A 19131-nucleotide genomic window follows, 5' to 3' on the forward strand; every position below is an offset into this window, starting at 1 on the left:
TGTTGCCAGAAGTTGTTTCCTACATATTTCTTGAATCTGATTGTTAAAGTCTAAGATTTTCTTCCTGAATGTTCCTCCAAAGTCTCTGTGAAACACAGGCTTTGCTCTGCTCCACTGGTCTAATCCTGCAGTAGTACTTGTCTTGTGACGCTCTGGTGTTTTGCATCTGTCTCTCTCTCTTGCCGTCTGTTCACAGCCCAGTGGTAAAGGCAGGAGGCTCCCTGAGGTTTACTGCATCGTCAGCCGCCTGGGCTGCTTCGACCTCTTCTCCAAGGTAGACACTGGGAACCAAAGCATAAACACAGATGCACAAAGTTCACTTGCATACATGCATTGCATCAAATTAAACAGGATATAGAATTTTAGAAATGTACGACCACGACCCCACTACAAGAGTACAGGGCGGTATCACCCACAGAGCCCCACCCACCGCCTATCCGATCTACTTTCCCACAAATCCTGGAAGCTTTGGCTCCAGTACAGAGACACATGTGAACTGCAGCTGATGTGGTTTCTGCTGTGGAAAAGGTTCCCTGTACAGAGCTTTAATTTATATGCACATCAACCTATTTACGTAAATATCTGTGCAGTGAGCATGTGCCTTCACCAAAACTGGGTTTGCAAAGATTCACATGAGCAGAGTAAAAGCAGTCTATGTGCTGTTATGGAACTTTGCATTCAGAATGATAGCTACATCTGCATTGCATGCACTCAGAGCTGATGATGCTCTGAATATGTTTCATGTGTATCAGATCAGCTACACAAAGTGTAATAGTGTACAGATGTGTGCTGTATGTGTTCAGAGGGTTGCACATGATGGACTCAGGCTGTTAGCCATTTGCTGTACTGACTGTCAACAGTGTTTGGCTGTCTCCACTACCCACGCACCATTTATTAATGTCTGATGGAACATAAATCTACTGACATTTTCACTGACAGTCCCATTGAGATCACTGTTTGTCATCCAGTGTTAGTTTACTGATGTTATCTGGATGGAAAAGTAAAGGAAAAGGAACTCCTTTGTACCAAAATGAATCAGATTGAGTCTGAAATGTACATGTGCAGTCACACAAAACAGGACTGTGATAGAAGAGTCAAACACAACAGAGTTAAACTCTTCTATTACAGATGAAATCAAGCTCACACTTTACTTAAAGAAATCTCAGCAGTTGTCAGTATTCAAACAACAGGACCATGTTCTTTATGTTCTCCAGATCCTGGATGAAGTGGAGAAGAGGAGGGCTATCTCCCCTGCTCTGGTGCAACCTTTCATGAGAGGCATCATGGAGGCTCCCTTCCCTGCTCCAGGACGGACCATCACTGTCAAAAACTTCCTACCTGGCTCTGGGACAGAGGTGAGATAATTGTGCTGTCAGGGAGTTTAAAAATCACATTCCTTTCTTATAAATGTGTCAAAATAAATGCCAACTCCTCCTCTCTGTCTCTCTGACTTTTCTTTCTCTACAGGTGATCGAGCTGTGTCGGCCCTCTGACTCTCGCCTGGAACATGTGGACTTTGAATGTCTCTTCTCCTCCTTGAGTCTACGTCTCCTCCTGCGAGTGTTTGCCTCTCTGCTTCTGGAGCGCAGGGTCATCTTCACTGCCGACAAACTCAGGTTAGCTCCAGTAACACTTTTTTTGGAGCAAAATGGTAAAATTATGAGTAAAGCATTTGAGGGATGTGTCAGAGAGACAAACAGTCTGAGGAAAAGAAGGTCCTGACCGAGTGTGAGAGGAAGGAATGCTGTTGTGTTATACCGTCGCCTGGGGAACAATCACTACTCCTCTGGAAAACTGTCATGGACGCCAGATAGAAGGAGTTAGACATCAGAGGGTGACTCCATAAATAACATGTGTGCAAAATGACGTCATCACTACCCCACAGTTCTCTTAAGACTTTGAGCTGTTTTTTACTGTTGTCTTACACCTGGTTCACATGTGGGCCAAACAGAATCAGTCATTTTCTTTTGATTGGGTCCACATCTTGGGTGTTATATACATATTTACTTTATTATCCTGCCTTTATACTGCTATTTTAAAGTACCACAGGAAGCATTTCTCACCTGAGCTCATAAGCACATCACGTTGCACATTTTCTCCCCTAAAGTGGAAACTTAGCCTCATCAATTCATCTTTTAATGGTTTAACTGTGAGCAGATGCACACCCGGGGGAGATTAAGTTAACAGCGTGGGGTTAGTGTGTGCTTGCTACCGCCGTATAGTTTTTATAAGCCTTACATCACTCGCCTCTAAGAGATGCAGTATAAGATTCCTCTCTGGGTAATAATGAGCTTGTTGGAGCAACAGGAATGAACTCTTAACATCTTGTTCCAAAAATAATTAACAGCAGCAGAAGAGGTTGCTCTCATCCGGGTAGGTTAGCACCATCTAGTGGTAGAGACCAGATCTGTGTTTTGTGCAGTGTCACCAACTGTCAGTGCTCCATTGCTTGCACTGACTGAAACTAGGCTGAAGTGAAGGCAGAAAGGAGGGAAGGTAGGAAGGAAAGAAAGAAAGAAAGAAAGAAATAATCAGCATTAAGAATTATGTAAATATACAAGAGATAAGCATTAAATCAAACTGAATAACAATACTGTTTGTATATCACTGCTGTATAATAAGATAAGATAGGAGATAAGATATACTTTATTGATCCCCCATTGGGGGAAATTCTTTTGTTACAGCAGCTTACAACGCGGGACAGGGGAATACAACAATGTACTTACATAGCTAAAAATATAATAACAACATTTTTGGCTCTTGTCTATTTTTGTAACTTTTTTAAATGTTTTAATTTTTAATTTTTTAATATTATTTTGTTTTGATTTTCTATCTTTTATCATTATTTTGGAACTACCTACTGTCTGTATTTATTCTGTAATATTAACTCTTCTCAAACAGTTGGCTTCCTTCTCTTTTCTGTCCTTTGTGTAAGTCTATTTTCTGTTTGTGTTTAAATTTGAAAAGCAAATTAAATATAAAATATATATATATATATAATAACAATAATAATAATAGTACTGATAAAGGTAAAATATTATATAATAAAATAAAATAGAATACATTAAAAATGGCAAATATTACAGATATATTCACACTATGTTAATTTCTATCTGATGAATAGATATTGTTGTAAGTTATTGCACAGATAATATTGCACCAGGTTATTTAAAAAACATACACAGTTTGAAAAACAGTTCGATTTCAGATTTGAGATTGACACAATAATTTATCGGTGTGAATCATAAACAGTGACCTGGGAAGACAGAGACATAGCGCCAAGTCACACAGTAACTGCCATGTAGTGAAATGAAAGATGAGAACAGATGACTAACAGGACATTGCGGTAACGTAGTCTTAACCCTCCTGTTGTGTTGCGGGTCAATTTGACCCATTTTAAAGTTCAAAAATCTAAAGAAAAATGTTAGAAGTATTTTTTTCAGCATGAAACTTCTTCTGCTTGGCTTAATTAGCCCAATCAACATATAGAATAAATTATCAACATCACTTCATAAAAAATAATAATAAAATAAAATACAAAATAGAATTGACAAAAATCTAAGTCATGTAAAACTATTTTAATTATATTTAGGGCTTTCCAATGTACATTAAATAAAGTTTTAACATGAATTTTCATAAAAATCAAGTGAGTTATTCTCATTGAACCATGATCTGTGAGAATTAAAAAACACAATTGCACTAAATATTGATTTAAATGGTTAGTAATTGAGATAATAATGAGATTTTAAAAAATGTTTTGGGGGATTTTTTTTGGGTTCTGACACTTTTGAATCATTAAATATGCCTCAGGTCAAATTGACCCAGGAACATTATTGCTGTCCCTAAGAAACAAACATAACAGGAGGGTAATAATGTTGGCTTTTATTTTGTACGATCTAACTCTCACTGCTTAATGAGAATTCATATGTCCTTCTTCCTGTCTCTCTGCAGCACTCTATCTCAGTGTTGTCACGCAGTAGTGGCTCTGCTCTACCCCTTCACCTGGCAGCACACGTACATCCCCGTGCTCCCGCCCTCCATGTTAGACATCGTCTGCACCCCCACCCCCTTCATCGTCGGCCTCCTCTCCAGCTCTCTGCCTCGACTCAAAGAGCTGCCCATAGAAGAGGTGAGACTAGCCTTGTTCTTTGTTCGTGATGAACTCACGTTAGTGCCTGTGACTCTCGACCTTTCCTCTACTGAACAATAGCTGCAGGAAATTACATCACTCTCCCTCTGCTCTTCCCTCAGGTCCTGGTGGTCGACCTTTGCAACAGCCGCTTCCTTCGACAGGTAGAAACCATAGAAGAATAAAGAAACAGTGCCGTTTTAGTTTAACATGTAGTGATCACACCAGATGTGTGGATACATCTTGCTTTTCTCCTTTACATCTGTGAATCTCTCTCCACAGCTGGATGATGAGGACTCCATTCTTCCTCATAAGCTGCAGGCAGCTCTGGAGCATGTGCTGGACAAGAGGAGGGAGCTGGCCTGTGAGAAAGGAGATCTGCCCAATGGTGACTCATCACACTTATTACTGAAGTTTCTCTCTCAAGAAGTCCTGTAATTATGAAGTGCACTAACATATATCCTAAAGAAAATGACGTACATGTTGAAGAGCGAGGATGATCTACTACATGGACTCAACTCTTTTTAAAGACAGCATTTCTCCACGTTGTCAGAACACTTTCACTGACCTGCTGTGGGATCAATTATCACAGTAATTAGTAATTGCATTGCCAAACATTACCTCTAGCTTCAATTTTCCATCATCTCCAATTGAATCCCACATTATAAATGCAGGATCAATTTAATAGGAGTCAATTTGAGAAACGTACAACTTGTCATGTGGCAACTTGATTATAGGTTTGTAGTACTTCAAAGTATTCTTTCAGGAGAACTCTGAGTTTTCCTGGGTAATTTTAATGTCAGGATTTATGAGATACCTTGATAGTGACTCACTTAATAGAAAAAGATGGAAATCGTTCCACAAATTTAGCCATTGCTGCAATGTTGAGGTTGAAATGTTCCAACCAAAGAGTGGTGTAGCAGTGAACTGTAATGCAATATCCCCTCACTGTCAAAGTTTGGCTTTTAGTCCACATAACATGAGATGTCTGTTATGTGTCAAAGACGGGATGAATTATGTGAGGAGTATCTGGAATTTCAAGGAAGTAGGAGGTTTATTTTCCTTCCCTCTTCTTCCTTGTTAAAAGTCTACTTTGAAAACACCGGAGAGAGCTTTTGATCAATGTTTCTCAGTTACTAGATTTATTATCATCCTGGTGTAAGGCCGTTAACATCCTGTCATTAAACGGTTCATGTTTGATTTCTTTGCCCTCATGTTTCTCCCTGTCCTTCTCTCCTCCACCTCCACCTCCACCCAGACTCTAGCTCCCTCAGCACGGTGGTGTCGGAAGCCTTTGTGCGTTTCTTCGTGGAGATGGTGGGTCACTACTCCCTCTTCATGGGTGGAGCGGATCGAGATGACGAGTCCGTCTCCTCCCCTACTTTGTCCAGCCCTTCCTCCTCGTCCTCCTCCTCTTCCTCTCCCTCCTCGTCCTTCCAGCGGGATGCCTTTCGCAAAGCGGTCACTTCCAAGAGCTTGAGGAGGTTCTTGGAGGTGTTCATGGAGACGCAGATGTTCACCGGTTTCATCCAGGAGAGGGACCAGCGCAGGCAGGGCCTCAGAGGTACAGAGGTTTGATTACCTACATCAGGGTTACAGTAAAATTTCTAATCTCAGTGGAAAGAAGAGCAGCTGGTGGAAATACATCACTTTCGATCTCTTGGATCACATAACTTTTGTTATGTTCATATATTTTATTGTTGTGATAGTCAATGATACAACCAGAAACCACACTCAATGAAACTAAGAAGCATGGTTCGTGAGGGGATTGTAGATTTGTCTTAATTAGAAGCCTGGTCATGTAAAGTCTTGAAAGTCAGCAGTAAATTATAGAAATCATTGCAGAAATGAACAAGAAGCCAACATAGGGAGGCCAGGATTGGGTTTATATGTTTTTTTTGTGTGTTTTTCTTTTCTTTACATGCATATTTCAGTTAGATTGAAAATATCTTGACTTATCTGACCACTTCTTTTGTTTTCAGGTCTTTTTGAAGTGAGAGCACAGGAGTATCTGGACTCACTGCCTGGGAGCGAGCAACGAGGGGTCAACAAGTTCCTCAAGGGTCTAGGTGAGATTTTATGTATTTCATTATCGATCAGTCAGTCATCTGCCTCAAAGACAACTTTGGTGAAGGACATGTTTGGCTAAAGGCATTCCCATTTTTCGTGATTAGATATGTCAGATAGGCCTCTGGTCTTTTAGGAAACACTCAATGAATCACAGCTGTGATAAGGATTAATTTGTGCCCTAAAGTACAAACACATGAACATCTTCACTCTTGATCAAATCTTCAATAGAAAATTAAAATAAATATTGAGCGATCCATGTAGACATGCACAAATTTAAATTGAGCAAATATTCACCTCGGGCTGCACGGTGACAGTGAGAAGGTTCCTGGTTCAAATTCCGGGTCGGGCAGGTGCCTTTCTGTGGCGAGGTTGTATCTTCTCCCCGTGCATCTGTGGGTTCTCTCAGCTTACTCCGGCTTCCTCCCAAATTCCACAAACATGCTCACCAGGTTAATTGGTCACTCTAAATTGTGTAGGTTTGAGTTTGTGCGTGAATGGTAGTCCGTCTTTCCATGTTTGCCCTGTGATAGGTTGGCGACCTGTCCAGGGTGGACCCTGCCTTCCGCCCAAAGTCAACTGGGATTGGCTCCAGCCCCCTGTGACCCCAAATGATAAGAGATGGACATATTCTCCTCCTCTTCACTTCTAGTCTTTGTGGAATAATTTAAGGACTCACCTTCGGTTTAAAGCAATCTCAGCATCTTCCCGTCCTCTGGATCTCTCAACTTTTGTAAACTTTGACTCCTAAAGTTGCAGCCTCAGACTGTCACTGCTCCCTTCTCTCACTGACTGGAAGTGAATGGGAGTCAAACATTCTTCTGTTTCCTAACTATGATAAGTGCTGGGCTAAAACATCCTTGCTCTTAATATGACATACCGTTACTAATCATTGTAAAGCATATTGCAGTATCAGCCAATGCAAATGCACCTGTATTTATCTGTAAAAACGTTCTTTCTAATTGTATTCTCATCTGCTCTGTTTTTCAGGAAACAAGATGAAATTCCTCTCCAAGAAATGATGCTCAGAGTCAGGGTGGCATCAGTGAAAGTAGGACAAAAAAGCATGAACAGATGTGCAGGACAAAATAAAAAAGGATGCACTCCCTGAACGTGGAGAATATAGTGACGGGATGTATCAGAAGGAAAGGATGACCTTCGGAGAGGACTGGACTCATAGTTTAGGACTCAGTCTCATAGAGGCTTAGCTCCTAGGTTCATCATCCAGTCGACTTAAGTGTTGTGAAGGGTTCACTCAGCTCGGACCAAAAGACCCTCCATCACGATAAAGCATTCCTCAGTAGTGTCTTGATGTTTTATAGACCCTTGTTATTTCCTGCAGTGTGTAACTGTACAGCACAGCACCGTGTAAATGTTTGTAGGAACTGTGTTCTCCTTTCTCCATCATTAACTACACCTTTGACCCCGATGAAGGGTGTCACTGAAGGCCTCATTTTGTACAAAACTTCCCTATACATTCCAAGTATTTTCTATAGGAGCTTTTATAAATACAGTAGAACAACTTCTTCATCAACAGGAGGCTTTTAAGTTAATTTATATTCTTTTTTAGGTTAATCTTTTTTAATTTCAAATGAGTGCAAAGAGATCTCCTGTAGTTTGTAATAGGCCTTATTTAACAGAGTCTAGTCCAGACTGTTTGTAGACCACTTTGGGTTACTGGGTAAATGTACCACTGTTTAAAGAAATGAACGTTTAATGGAGAAAAAGGAACGAGCACCAAAAAGGAAATTGTAAAGATGGAAGAAAAACAATGTGAATACATCTCTCTGGGGTTTGAATAAAGGGTTTGGATGTTGATGGAGGATGTGTATGTTCATCTAATCAGTATCAGTGTCTCTCACAAAAGCAACTAGGTTTGCTGTAAACTTGATTCAGAATACTATGAAAGTTTATCTCAATAAAGTGATTGAATTTTTGAATAAGACAAATGTCTCATTAATCAATGACTTTCAAACACTGGTTGAAAGAGAGGCTGTGAATCTTCGTCAGTGTGTTCACCTCGTGTTTAATCATTTTGAAATGGCTCAGGGACGTCAGGAAGAGGTGTTTGCTATCATTAATTAGCATGCTGCTAATTACCAGCAACGATTTCAGGCATAAAAATAACATTTAGAAAGTCAAACTTCTCATTTATGGTCATGTTTGATTTTGTAAGTCATCAAGCATTCAAATTAATTTTAGTTTGTCTCATGACAAGCAAAAAATGACTCATAGGACTAAGGGGCTTTTGATTTTGTATGAACTCCATAGACTAAATACCATCATTACCCCATTATTTCTCTTTTTGTAAAGTTGCAAAGTCTAACTGTAAAGAACAGTTTATAATTGTTTACATATATCCATATGTAAGTCAGCTTTAAATTAATGAAACTGGAAGACAGATTTAAAGGTGCAGTTTGATTGTGTAAGATATCTGGGTTCTGCAGGTAGAATAAATTATAGAAAGCAGTTCAAATATTCAAAAGTGTTTCCAGTGGTGTGTTATTAACTGACCAAACAGGATTTGTTGTGTAATTCTGAAGAAGTAGCTCTTTATAGCTTTGAGAAATCAGTTTCTTTAACCATGTCTACTATGTTGCAATTATGTGTTTCTTCAGTGACAGCAATCAGAAAATGTAACACCGTTTTTTTTGTTCTTATGTAGCTATGTGAATAACTTTTTGTTTGCAACTGACTGCTCCAAAAAACTTGGAAGGAGGGAAGATATCAGCTGCTAGTAATCTACAACCTCAGAGTATTGAGTATTGTTGCAAAAGGAGGCAGGAAAATATGGAAAAAGTTGAAATATAGCATTCAGAAGATGGAGAGAAGTTGCAGAACATCTTCTGGAGTCAAACCAAAATAATGATTAAGACGTGATGTGTGTACAAGAACATATTTTAGTTGCACAAATGTGGCTTCACTTGTTTACTTGCAGAAATGAATCAACAGCAAATGTATGATAATTTCCTCTCACTAGTACCACTCTCTCAAGCTACATGTAATACCCACAACATCCACCAGAGGACTCTGTTACCCAGTCTGTGTCACGTCCTTTGTTTCCAAGTCCAAAGTTGAGTCACATCTCAGACAATCAGGCCTCCTTAGCTTAATGACTTACACAACAGAACCAGGTATTACAACAGTATTGCTAATGATGCTTATGTGAGAGTAAAACAAAGAAGAGGTGCATCCTGGGACGGTTACAGGTGGGAATACCCCAAAACAATTAGAAGATTCTTGCTTTATATAACTTATAGTGAGCCCAAAAAAAGGAATACAACTTTTTTGTCAAATCTTTTTTTTTGTACTGAAACATCTTACAAAGAAAATGGCAGGTTTAATTTAAGAGGGTGCAACAGGTGACTAATTATGCCACCAAATATTATAATATGAAGCACTAAAAAAGACAAAAGAAATTAGATCAAGTTTGTTAAAGATTGCTGCAATACCAGTGTCTAAACTTTAGCACAATCTGCTGGAGTAAAGCAGTATAAACAAAGAACAGTGAATCAAATATGAACACTACTTGTTCATAAAAACCTTCAATGATCCAAAACCGTTTTTCATTGCCTGGAAAAAAATGAAAGTTTATAATAATAGTACTTTATTTATATAGCAATTTCAATACAGGCTAATAAGTGCTTCACATTGGGCAATAAAAACAAAAAGAAATGCAAAGCAAAATTAAGCGATAACAAAAAAACTTAAAAATATTCAGACTTGTAAAACAGACCCTTAAAATCAGAGTTAAAATTGAATAAAATCACACAATAAAAGCTTTCCTGTAAACTACCAATGTTGGATAATTGGTATAAAAGTTAAGTTGTCAACTTGGCCTTATATGGAAAAATGCTAATTTTCAACCAATGTAGGTTTTATAAACTTGTGAAAAGAAATAAGAGACCAAAAAAGTCAACCTATTTTAGTATTTTACCAAAAATAAGGAATAGGCTATATATTACAGTAGGGTGTATATTCCTACTGTAAATATATGTGTATTATTGGTAGGCCTTTGCTCATTATGTTGTTTTGATTAACTTTTGTTTTTTGGTTTATTTGTTTCCTCATAAGACAGTGACAGTCTCCTCACTCTCTAACATTATTGTTTTTATTCCTGATGATATTTCCTTTGCAATCCTCCTCCTCCCCTTTACACACCACACCACCCTTTCCTTTCTGACCCCCCTCCACCCTTCCTCCTCCTTCTCCCCCCCTCCCCTCCCCGCCTCTTCGTCATTACGTGGTGTTGAGCGGTCAGACCTACCTCCCCTCCCTCCTCTCCTCCTCCTCCTCCTCCTTCTCTCCCTTGGTCTCTTTTTCTCTGGCTTTTTCCAGGCTTCATGTCATACCACGGCTAATTCCTGAAATTCCTGCCCTCCTCTCGCTTCAAACAAAACGGCTTCAGGAAGGAGACCGGACAGCAGAAAAGAAAGAAAAAAAAAAAAGAAACAGAATAACTCTTCATTTAGAAAATAAATTACTGCTCCACCTGCCTGCCTTGCTGCCAGAGCTCCACCAGGTAAGCTCGTGCAAGTGTTTGCGTGTTTCTGTCTGAAATGTTTTGTGTCATGTTCAGGCTCAAACTGCGTCTTAAGTCGGGGAGTAAACTTTCACTTTGTTGGATTTAGTGGAGGTGAAGTCAGTATTTCACTCCGCTCTGCCTCTGAATCCTTCTCACTCACTGTCCGAGATTACATTCCTCACATTTCTCACATTTCTTCGCTCAAATTCCGACATTTTTTTCTTTAATTCCACGGCTGCAGTGCGCGTGAGTGATTGTTTGACTTCCTGTGACTTTTTTTTCACTCTTTCTAGAGAATCACGTCACAGCCGAACAGTCAAACATTATAATCACATGTCTGTTTAAAGTTTTACACCTGGAGACTCATTCAAACTCTTCATTTATTAACTCTCACTCAGGTTAGTTCAGAGGGTTTTTTCCTCTCTGCTATCAACAAGTGTGTGTTGACTGAGCGTGGCCTGACAGCAGCAGTACTAATAGTATTGTTGCCTCATATCTCTCTGTCCATGACATCATTTTAATGCCTTTCGGATGATAACAATAACTGCCTTTTAAATTTTGCTCAATATTAAGTAAAATAAGAAACATCACTGTGTTGAAAAGCCTCTCTGACATTCACATGCTCTGCTTTACATCATGTGGAGTTATAGTAATAGTCAGGTTAAAGTAGCCTATACAAAATTCTATGTTGTAGTATTTTCAGCCTTTTTTAACAGCAGGGTCAATGAAGTAGCGCACTGAAATTGAAGAAGTATCCGAGCCATGTTATTGTAGTACTCACAGTAAGTGGCCTCTGTCAGACTCATGTTATTGTGTTAGGCTACTGTTTAGTTGTTGACAATGTTATTGTTGTTGTAATGTCATTCATGCCGTAACTTTCCAAGGTAGAGCTCATACTGCTGTTTTTCTTGTAAACTTCTTAAAATATGTTTGAAAAAAGGCTGAAGATAAATAGATGTAGTTAAAAACTACATTTCCCTTTAAAATATTTCAACAAGCAGCAAAAATTAAGTATGATACTTCATTGAATCTACTCTGTTACCATCCACCTTGAAGTAAAACAGGTTTTTATGCAGAAATATCATCTTCCTAAACTTTGTTTTTTAATCTATTGTACATTTTAGTATATGATTATGAGATTATGTGAAAGAAACCACTTTGAGTCATTTAATGTGTCATGTTCTGTAAATCAAACTTAGGATTTGTCTTTAAAAAACTCAACACAAAGTGCTTAAAACTATCTGTAAGCAAAGTAAACCTAGTCACCTCTAACCTCTGGGTATCATAATGTTTTAGAGTAAACAGTTTAATTAACAATGCCAGGGTCTCTTTATGTGCTTCATGTCGTTCTTTAAGAATAATGTACACAGCTGTTGCCTTCTAGAAAATAATTCTCTGCTTGTTACCACAGCTCTGAAAGTCAGCGTTCAGGTGCACACTGAGATTCAGAGGCATGTTGTTTGGTGCTTCTGTGCAACGTTTTTATTTTAGTTTTTGATGTTTATGTGGAAAACGTGCGGTGATGTGCAGCAACTAAATAATAATAATAACTTTAATAGAATGTGCCATCTATTTTCTTTTCTCTTTCATTAGATTGTTATGATTTTACAAAAATAAATACATGATGAGAACACGGAACATGATCCCAGAGCTGTAACGATGTCTTACCTCAACCTAGTTCATCATCTAAATACTACATTTAGTTTTCTGTGATTATTTGAATCTTTTTATCCTTTTTTAAACCAACTGTACTCAAGATGTCTTGTTCCCAGGAGTCTTTTTCATCGTGGAAGCACGAGTAGATTGACAGTGTCACAACAACAACAACAACAACAACAGATTTTTATATTGTATCAGTGCAAACACTGTCGTGGAATCCTAGAAATGTTAAGCAAGAGAGCTATACTGACCGGCAATATTCAACAGAGTCAAGGATAATGTAAATGAGCAACATGCTTCCTTCAAGGAACTTTGTACAAAAGACTTCTCTAAGGAGTCTTCAAAGAAGGACCTTCCTCGAAGATATTTTGCAGCTTATTCAATGTCCACAGCGCATACTATACTGTACTATACTATACTATACTATACTATACTATACTATACTATACTTTCTGCATGATGACACTTTATTAGTATGACTGTCAGTCCACGCCTGAAACTGCAGGATGTTGGATTCAGCAGAGTTTGTTCTCTCGAATACGTCTGCTGCTTTTACTAAAGTAAGACATCTTAATGTTTCACCCCCCCACTCCTAATGAAACATGGGTGATAATATTTGGCTGTCTAAGAGTCTCATTATAATCCATTGAAACACTTCATGTAGGTGCCTTCATGAGCAGGATCAGAAAAGTGGAAACCCGTGAACAGTAGGAGAAATGCTGCTTTATCCTTGTAATGGACACGTAATTAAAACGTGCTAGTGAAGGTTTTAAGATAAGACTCTTATCTTGAAAGGGTTGTTTTCATATGAGCAACATTAAAGGAGGTGCGGTTTGTTATTTTTCAAGAGGGAGGCAGGGACGCTTACAAGAAAGCTTGGATTCGTTGAGAAATAAAGAAACGCAGGTAAGATAAAGAGAGCCTGCTGGAGTTTAATTTCAGAATGAATGTTTGTGATGAGCGTTTTCTAAATCAATGGGTCAACTATTTCTCTAAGTTGTTAGAAAACAGTGTCATTGTGATGCACTGCTACATTTAACAGCATAATATTAAATGTCCTACAGTCTAAAATCGACATAAATGCAAGAGAGTCTCATAGAAAACAAAGAAAACGTTGCATACATTGTTCTGTCAGTGAGCTACTTTTAGTGTGACAGGCTCAAAATACTCAACTGTATCATATGTATTTACACAAACAACAAAACAATGTAAAGCCCTTTCTTGTCTCTAGTTGTGTGAACACCGTGCAGGCTTTGTGTTGTAAGATATGTACTATGAAAGTTCAGACTGCAGAGCGGAGAAGTCGGCACATGAGCAAGTGTTTTCACTCAGGGTTTGAGGCGGCAAACGGAGGTTGCTGCGGCTTTGTGTGTGTGTTAAAGAGCAAGCGTGCGTGTGTGAGTGTGTGTTACGGTGTCCCCAGGGCAGCTGAGCGGAGTGTGTTTTCCAGAGGGGGCAACAGGTGGAATGGAGCAGGGTGACAGTCCGATGAGGGGGAGGGCGGGTTGTGAAAAACACACCTGTCAAAGCTTCCTCTGAAGTGTCTGACAGCCAGAGGAGTTTGGGTTTTTTCCAGGCCTTGGACCTTTTTGTTTTCAAGGCCTTGGGTTCACTATTGTCCCAGACGGATGAATTATGTTGTAATGTGAACTCTGAGGTTGTATTATTTGCATTTGTATGTGTGTGTGTTTTTGTGTGTGCACCTGTGCGTGGGGGCTGATATGTGTGTGTGTGTGGGTGGATATAACTCCACCTGGAGGTTGATGAGTGTGTGTGGGTGAGTAAAACAAGTAAGAAGGGAGGTAAAAATGAAATGTGTTTGAGCGCACATTGGAGTCACGGACGGTGTGTGTGTTTATGAGTGTGTGTGGAGTTGCCTTGAGACAGGTCCTCTCCACAGTGGACTAGTTTTTTTTTTTACTCATCCCACATAGCGATCATATCTTCTCGGCTCGCACGAGGGAAGCGAATAATGTCTCAGATATGAGAGTCCTAGAACAAAGACTTTCTGTGCCCCCCTCTGCTCCTTCTCTTTCTACAAACAGCACTCTGCACCCACAGCTCTGAGCTCTCTATGTGTGTGTGTATGTGACTGTGCTCTCCATTGATTCCAGCCACTCTGATGGATCTCTCTGTTGGATTATCTGGAGCTGTTTGATAGACCCTCTGTCTACTCTGGATGCCATTAGATAAGGACTTAGAGCTGTGGGATTTGAATAATGGAGAAGAGTGATGAAACTCCAGCAAATACAATGTTTAGAGTCTGCATCTCTATGTAAGATAGATCCATCTCTCTATTTAAACATAACTGAGTGACACATGATCACCAGTTGAATATCCTTGGAAATGTCTAGAAGGTGCTTGTAATTATTTCCCTATGTTCATGTTCACTATAAAGACAGAAAACTAGGTAGGACCCAATCTCAGAACCCAAGGCCAACCTCTTGTGGCTTCCAGTGTAGCCAGCGGTTAGCAATAGAGGACTTAGGGCCGGTACATCTCCTCCAAGTGTTGCCATTGTTTATGTTGAGACCAGCAACTTGAGAAAGGATAATGGAGTTGGTTTAGAAAGATGGTGTCCAAGTACAAATTAACTGCAACACAACCCTGGGAACGTTTCGGCTCCCAGGCGTCTGCTGCCCGTGCCCTGTACAGTAAAGGATGATTAGCTTGTGGCTGCCCAGCAAAAGGCAAGAGAGGCAGACAGTAGCTTGTAGTTGTAGCTCCTCTTCGCCAGCCACAATGCTCTGACAAAAATAGGGGGGAAACTCAGTCCTGATCTCCAAGACTCCTCACAGGGCAGCCTACATCGCTGCCACTGTCCTTTTCTGCAGGGATGTCCACCTAAGCTAATCAAGACTGAGGCTACTTGGGCGCTGGTGGCCTAGCGGTCTAAGCACCCCACATAAAGAGGCTATAGTCCTCATCACAGAGGTCACCGGTTCGACTCCCGACCGGTCGACAGTTCACTGCTTGTCTTCCCCCACTCTCTTCAGCTGTACCTATCAATAAAGGCCAAATGGCCAAAAATACAACTTTAAAAAAAAAAAAGAATGAGGCTACTACGTCGCACTAGCCACTGGCTGTGTCCCCAGAAAGGCTCAGGGTGGAAAGCTCCAATATTGTTGTCTTCTGTTTAAAGTCATAAATCATATAAATGTCAACAGTCAGACAAATGGTGGTAATTTAATCGCTCCTTGACTACCAAACAGCTACAAAGACAATGGATAGTAAAAATCCAGAGACGTTGGACCATATTTTAAGAAAACCTATTCACAACCCATTAGCTAACACAGCTAACGTTAGCATTCAGCCACTTCTTAGTTAAAAGTTAGGTTTTAAAATCACTGACACGATGAGAAAACGTAAATATTTGCATAAACAAAATGATTTGTTATAGCTGACACCTTTAGTAGCGCTGCCTTTTCTGTTTCTGTTTATTTTTACTTCTCGTCAGCTAGCCAACAAGAGCTATACAGCGAATCTTACCTTCCACGTCAGAGGTGTTAGCCTCAATCCAGTTGCCCAATTCCTCTTAACCTTTTTTTTCAGAATCTTAGAAAATGTATTCCCCCATTTGTTGACTGAAAAGAAATTGCTGGTACACAAGTTAGTCATTTTTCCTCTGGATTGAGGCTTATTGAGGCTGTCATCAACATTTTCTTGTATGTCTAGGAAATGATGAACTAAAAAATGTTATAGGAATACCAACAAAACTAGTTTTCCTCATTATCTTGGCCGGATTCTGGCAAATACATGACAATCAGTAGAGGATGTATTAAAAAAAAAACTGAAACATCTTCACGTTTATTGATTCCTTTTGTACAAACAAAGTGGTGTCCCACAAGGTTCCTTACTAGGTCCCATTTTGTTCTTAATCTATATCGATTATATGTGTAGCAGTGTCACCACTTCATAATTCTGGTTATATACAGTTTATGTCTGCCTCTTAGGCTATGTGATTAAAGAAGTTATCCAGAGAAACTTAGTAAAGTAAGTCTCATTCTTAATGCTTAGAAAACAGAGATTGGTGTTTTATCCAGGTCAAAGAGGGCAGCTGACCATAGGTATCAGATTCATGTCAACATGAATCCGTTACATCTGAAATGTTAAACTACACTGTGTTATATATGTGTGTATGTGTGTGTGTGCGTGTGTGTGTGTGTGTGTGTTGCATATGTACATGTATGCAGGGCTTGTAGACTCCCGCTGTTGCAGCCCAGTGGGACTCGGTGCCAGAGAACATGTGCTTCAGCAAAAACCCAACAAAACAATCCTGTTAGTCTCCACCGGCTCTCACTGCGACTTTCAATCGCATAGCCTGATCCCATAGTGCTGCCTTATTTTCAGACTGTGTTTCCTGCCTTTACATTCCCGGCCCGATTAGTGAAGATTGTGACCAGTTGAGTACCCACACGCGCTCACACACACACACACACACACATCAATTCTCACTAAACACACACACAAATGCACACTTAGACAGACAGTTCTCGTACTATAAAGACTTAATTCTGGTAATATTATGACTTTATTATAATAGCCTGTTGCAACATCGCTAAAAACAAGTTCATTTTAATGCAAATCCTGCCTCTAACAAGCCTAATAGCCATCATGGTCTAGGATTGCAGGGATATACCAGTGGTGGTTCATCAGATTTCACAAAGGGCTCTTGCCACCCCTAGCTGCAAGGCTTCATATGCCTCTGTCAATGATGCCACCTGTAGGAGTCTAAATAAAAGGGCTACATTTTAAATACATCTGATGATGTTGTAAAGGCATCAGTGACTCTTGTAGCTTAGCTACCTGCTCACCGGGGCCGCACAGGGCAATGCAGGGCAAAGGTGAGCAAAGTGCTCGGCTACCTGCAGCTTCTTGAGGTGATAGTCTCTGAGATTATGTGTGTATGTTTTAGAGTTAAGGATTCAAGTTTGACCCTAACATTACATGTGTGTGTGTTAGCTTTGGATGGTTTTTCAGAGTCAATATTGAAGCATCTTTTGCCAACTGAAAGATGTTAAGTGTGACTGAAAATATGTTGTGACGTTTGTCTCAGTTGGTGTGTGTGTGTTTGTAATTGTGTTTGTGTGTGCTGTTGAGTTGAGGGGTGGGGGGGCAGTCGAGGGGTTACGTGGCCCCTTGACCGCAGCACCAGCTGGGGGATTATCCTGTTGAGCTGATCCAGAGAAGAGGGGCCTCACTGGGGCTGGATGAGGAGGGACAGGGGCTGGACGGGTGAGGAGGCTGATGGGAGAGGAGGGGGAGCAGGGGGGGGGTCGTTGTAAGGCATGGCTTAGGTTAATTAACCTCCTGGATACTTTGACTGAGGCACACTAATTGTTTACGGCCTTCACAAATTTCACAGTGACGTACAGCAGCCCTGTTAGCGGCTGCAGTTACTTTAACATCAGAAACAAAGACAACAAAGTCAAACTCAAGTTGTGTTTGTGACTTCAGGACGCTTTGTTTTCTTGTGATTTAATGAAGCCATTGTCTCACTGTGGAGTAGCTGGTTGTCTCGTGATCAAGATTAGGGCTTATTGGATTTTGCGTTACAGAGATTATGAACTAATTTGGAGTATTCATATGCATAATCTCAGTCTGAAAAGGGTTATAAATAAGTTAAGCTCTCCTTTCATTAAAGATAAGAATAATTGGATTAATCCAGATGTAGTTGAATATCTACTAGTTTCAGTGGTGGACAGTAACAAAGTAGATTTACTTGAGTACAGTACTTAAGTTCAGTTTTTGAGTATCTGTACTTTACTTGAGTATTATTTTGTGGGAGAACTTATTACTTTTACTCCAATACATTTTAAAGACAAATTTCATACTTTTGACTCCACTACATTTCTATCAATGCTCTAGTTACTCACTACTTTTGCTTTGAAGTCAGCTGATTTTTTTTTCCTTTTCTAAAACCAGATCCCAAAGACCGTAACTGTTCATGTACTTGTGTTGATTTGTCTAAATCAGGGGCGTCAAACTCATTTCAGTTCAGGGGCCACATACAGCCGTAGTTGATCTGAAGTGGGCCGGACCAGTTAAATCATAACATAATAACCTATAAATAACAACAAATCAAACTGTTTCCCTTTGTTTTAGTGCAAAAGAGTACAAGTACATTCTGAAATTGTCACATTTAATGAACTATCTACAAAAACAGATGTTGTATTTTTCACCATGATGAGTCTCATAGTGGGCCAAATATTTTACTCTTTAAGCCCTGAAACCTGCTGCAAACACATCAAACACACAGGTTACCCATTCACCTGACACAGAGTGTAATGTTTACTGCAAAAGAACAGAGATTATAATAATGAAATTTAAAATAAAAAGTCCCTGAAAAAAAACGCTGTTAAGGTGCGCTCCGTCAGCACTATGATTTTATGCGACCCCCAGAGGACAAATTTGAAATAGTAGTTTCTTTTATTGAAAAATTGCAGTTAATGTCTTCTCTGTAATTTTACTCCGCGGGCCGGATTGGAACCTCTGGCTGGCCGGTTTTGGCCCACGGGCCGCATGTTTGACATCCCTGGTCTAAATTCTGTAGCCGTACCTTGTTTGAGTGTACAGTAGATCAAATGCAGATCAAACGTTATTCATATCAGTCCGTTCATTTAGTCGCGGTTGTGATGGCTATGACCGAGAAAGATGAAGATTCTCTATAGTAGTGTTGTAAATCTCTGATCCGTTTACCACACAAACTGAATTACAGCCTTCAAAACATCACCATCTAACCTGAGAAAGC

General features: G+C 39.8%; 1 protein-coding gene across 2 annotated transcripts in view; it reads left to right on the forward strand.

Annotated features, from left to right (window-relative positions):
- Positions 1-8139, forward strand: part of si:dkey-82f1.1 (DENN domain-containing protein 2A) — a 45660-nt gene extending 37521 nt beyond the window's left edge. Inside the window, exons 13-21 of one of the 2 annotated variants that reach the window (XM_034686695.1) lie at positions 197-274; positions 1215-1355; positions 1468-1616; positions 3952-4129; positions 4252-4293; positions 4412-4517; positions 5388-5693; positions 6112-6198; positions 7187-8014. In XM_034686695.1, coding sequence (XP_034542586.1) covers positions 197-274; positions 1215-1355; positions 1468-1616; positions 3952-4129; positions 4252-4293; positions 4412-4517; positions 5388-5693; positions 6112-6198; positions 7187-7218 — 1119 coding nt within the window. In that variant the 3' untranslated portion in view covers positions 7219-8014. Of the gene's footprint in view, positions 1-196; positions 275-1214; positions 1356-1467; positions 1617-3951; positions 4130-4251; positions 4294-4411; positions 4518-5387; positions 5694-6111; positions 6199-7186 lie in introns of both variants that reach the window. The other variant, XM_034686694.1, reaches the window with a different exon arrangement.
- The last annotated feature ends 10992 nt before the right edge of the window (positions 8140-19131 follow it).

Source organism: Notolabrus celidotus, chromosome 6, assembly GCF_009762535.1.
Source record: "Notolabrus celidotus isolate fNotCel1 chromosome 6, fNotCel1.pri, whole genome shotgun sequence".
Classification (NCBI taxonomy): domain Eukaryota; kingdom Metazoa; phylum Chordata; class Actinopteri; order Labriformes; family Labridae; genus Notolabrus; species Notolabrus celidotus.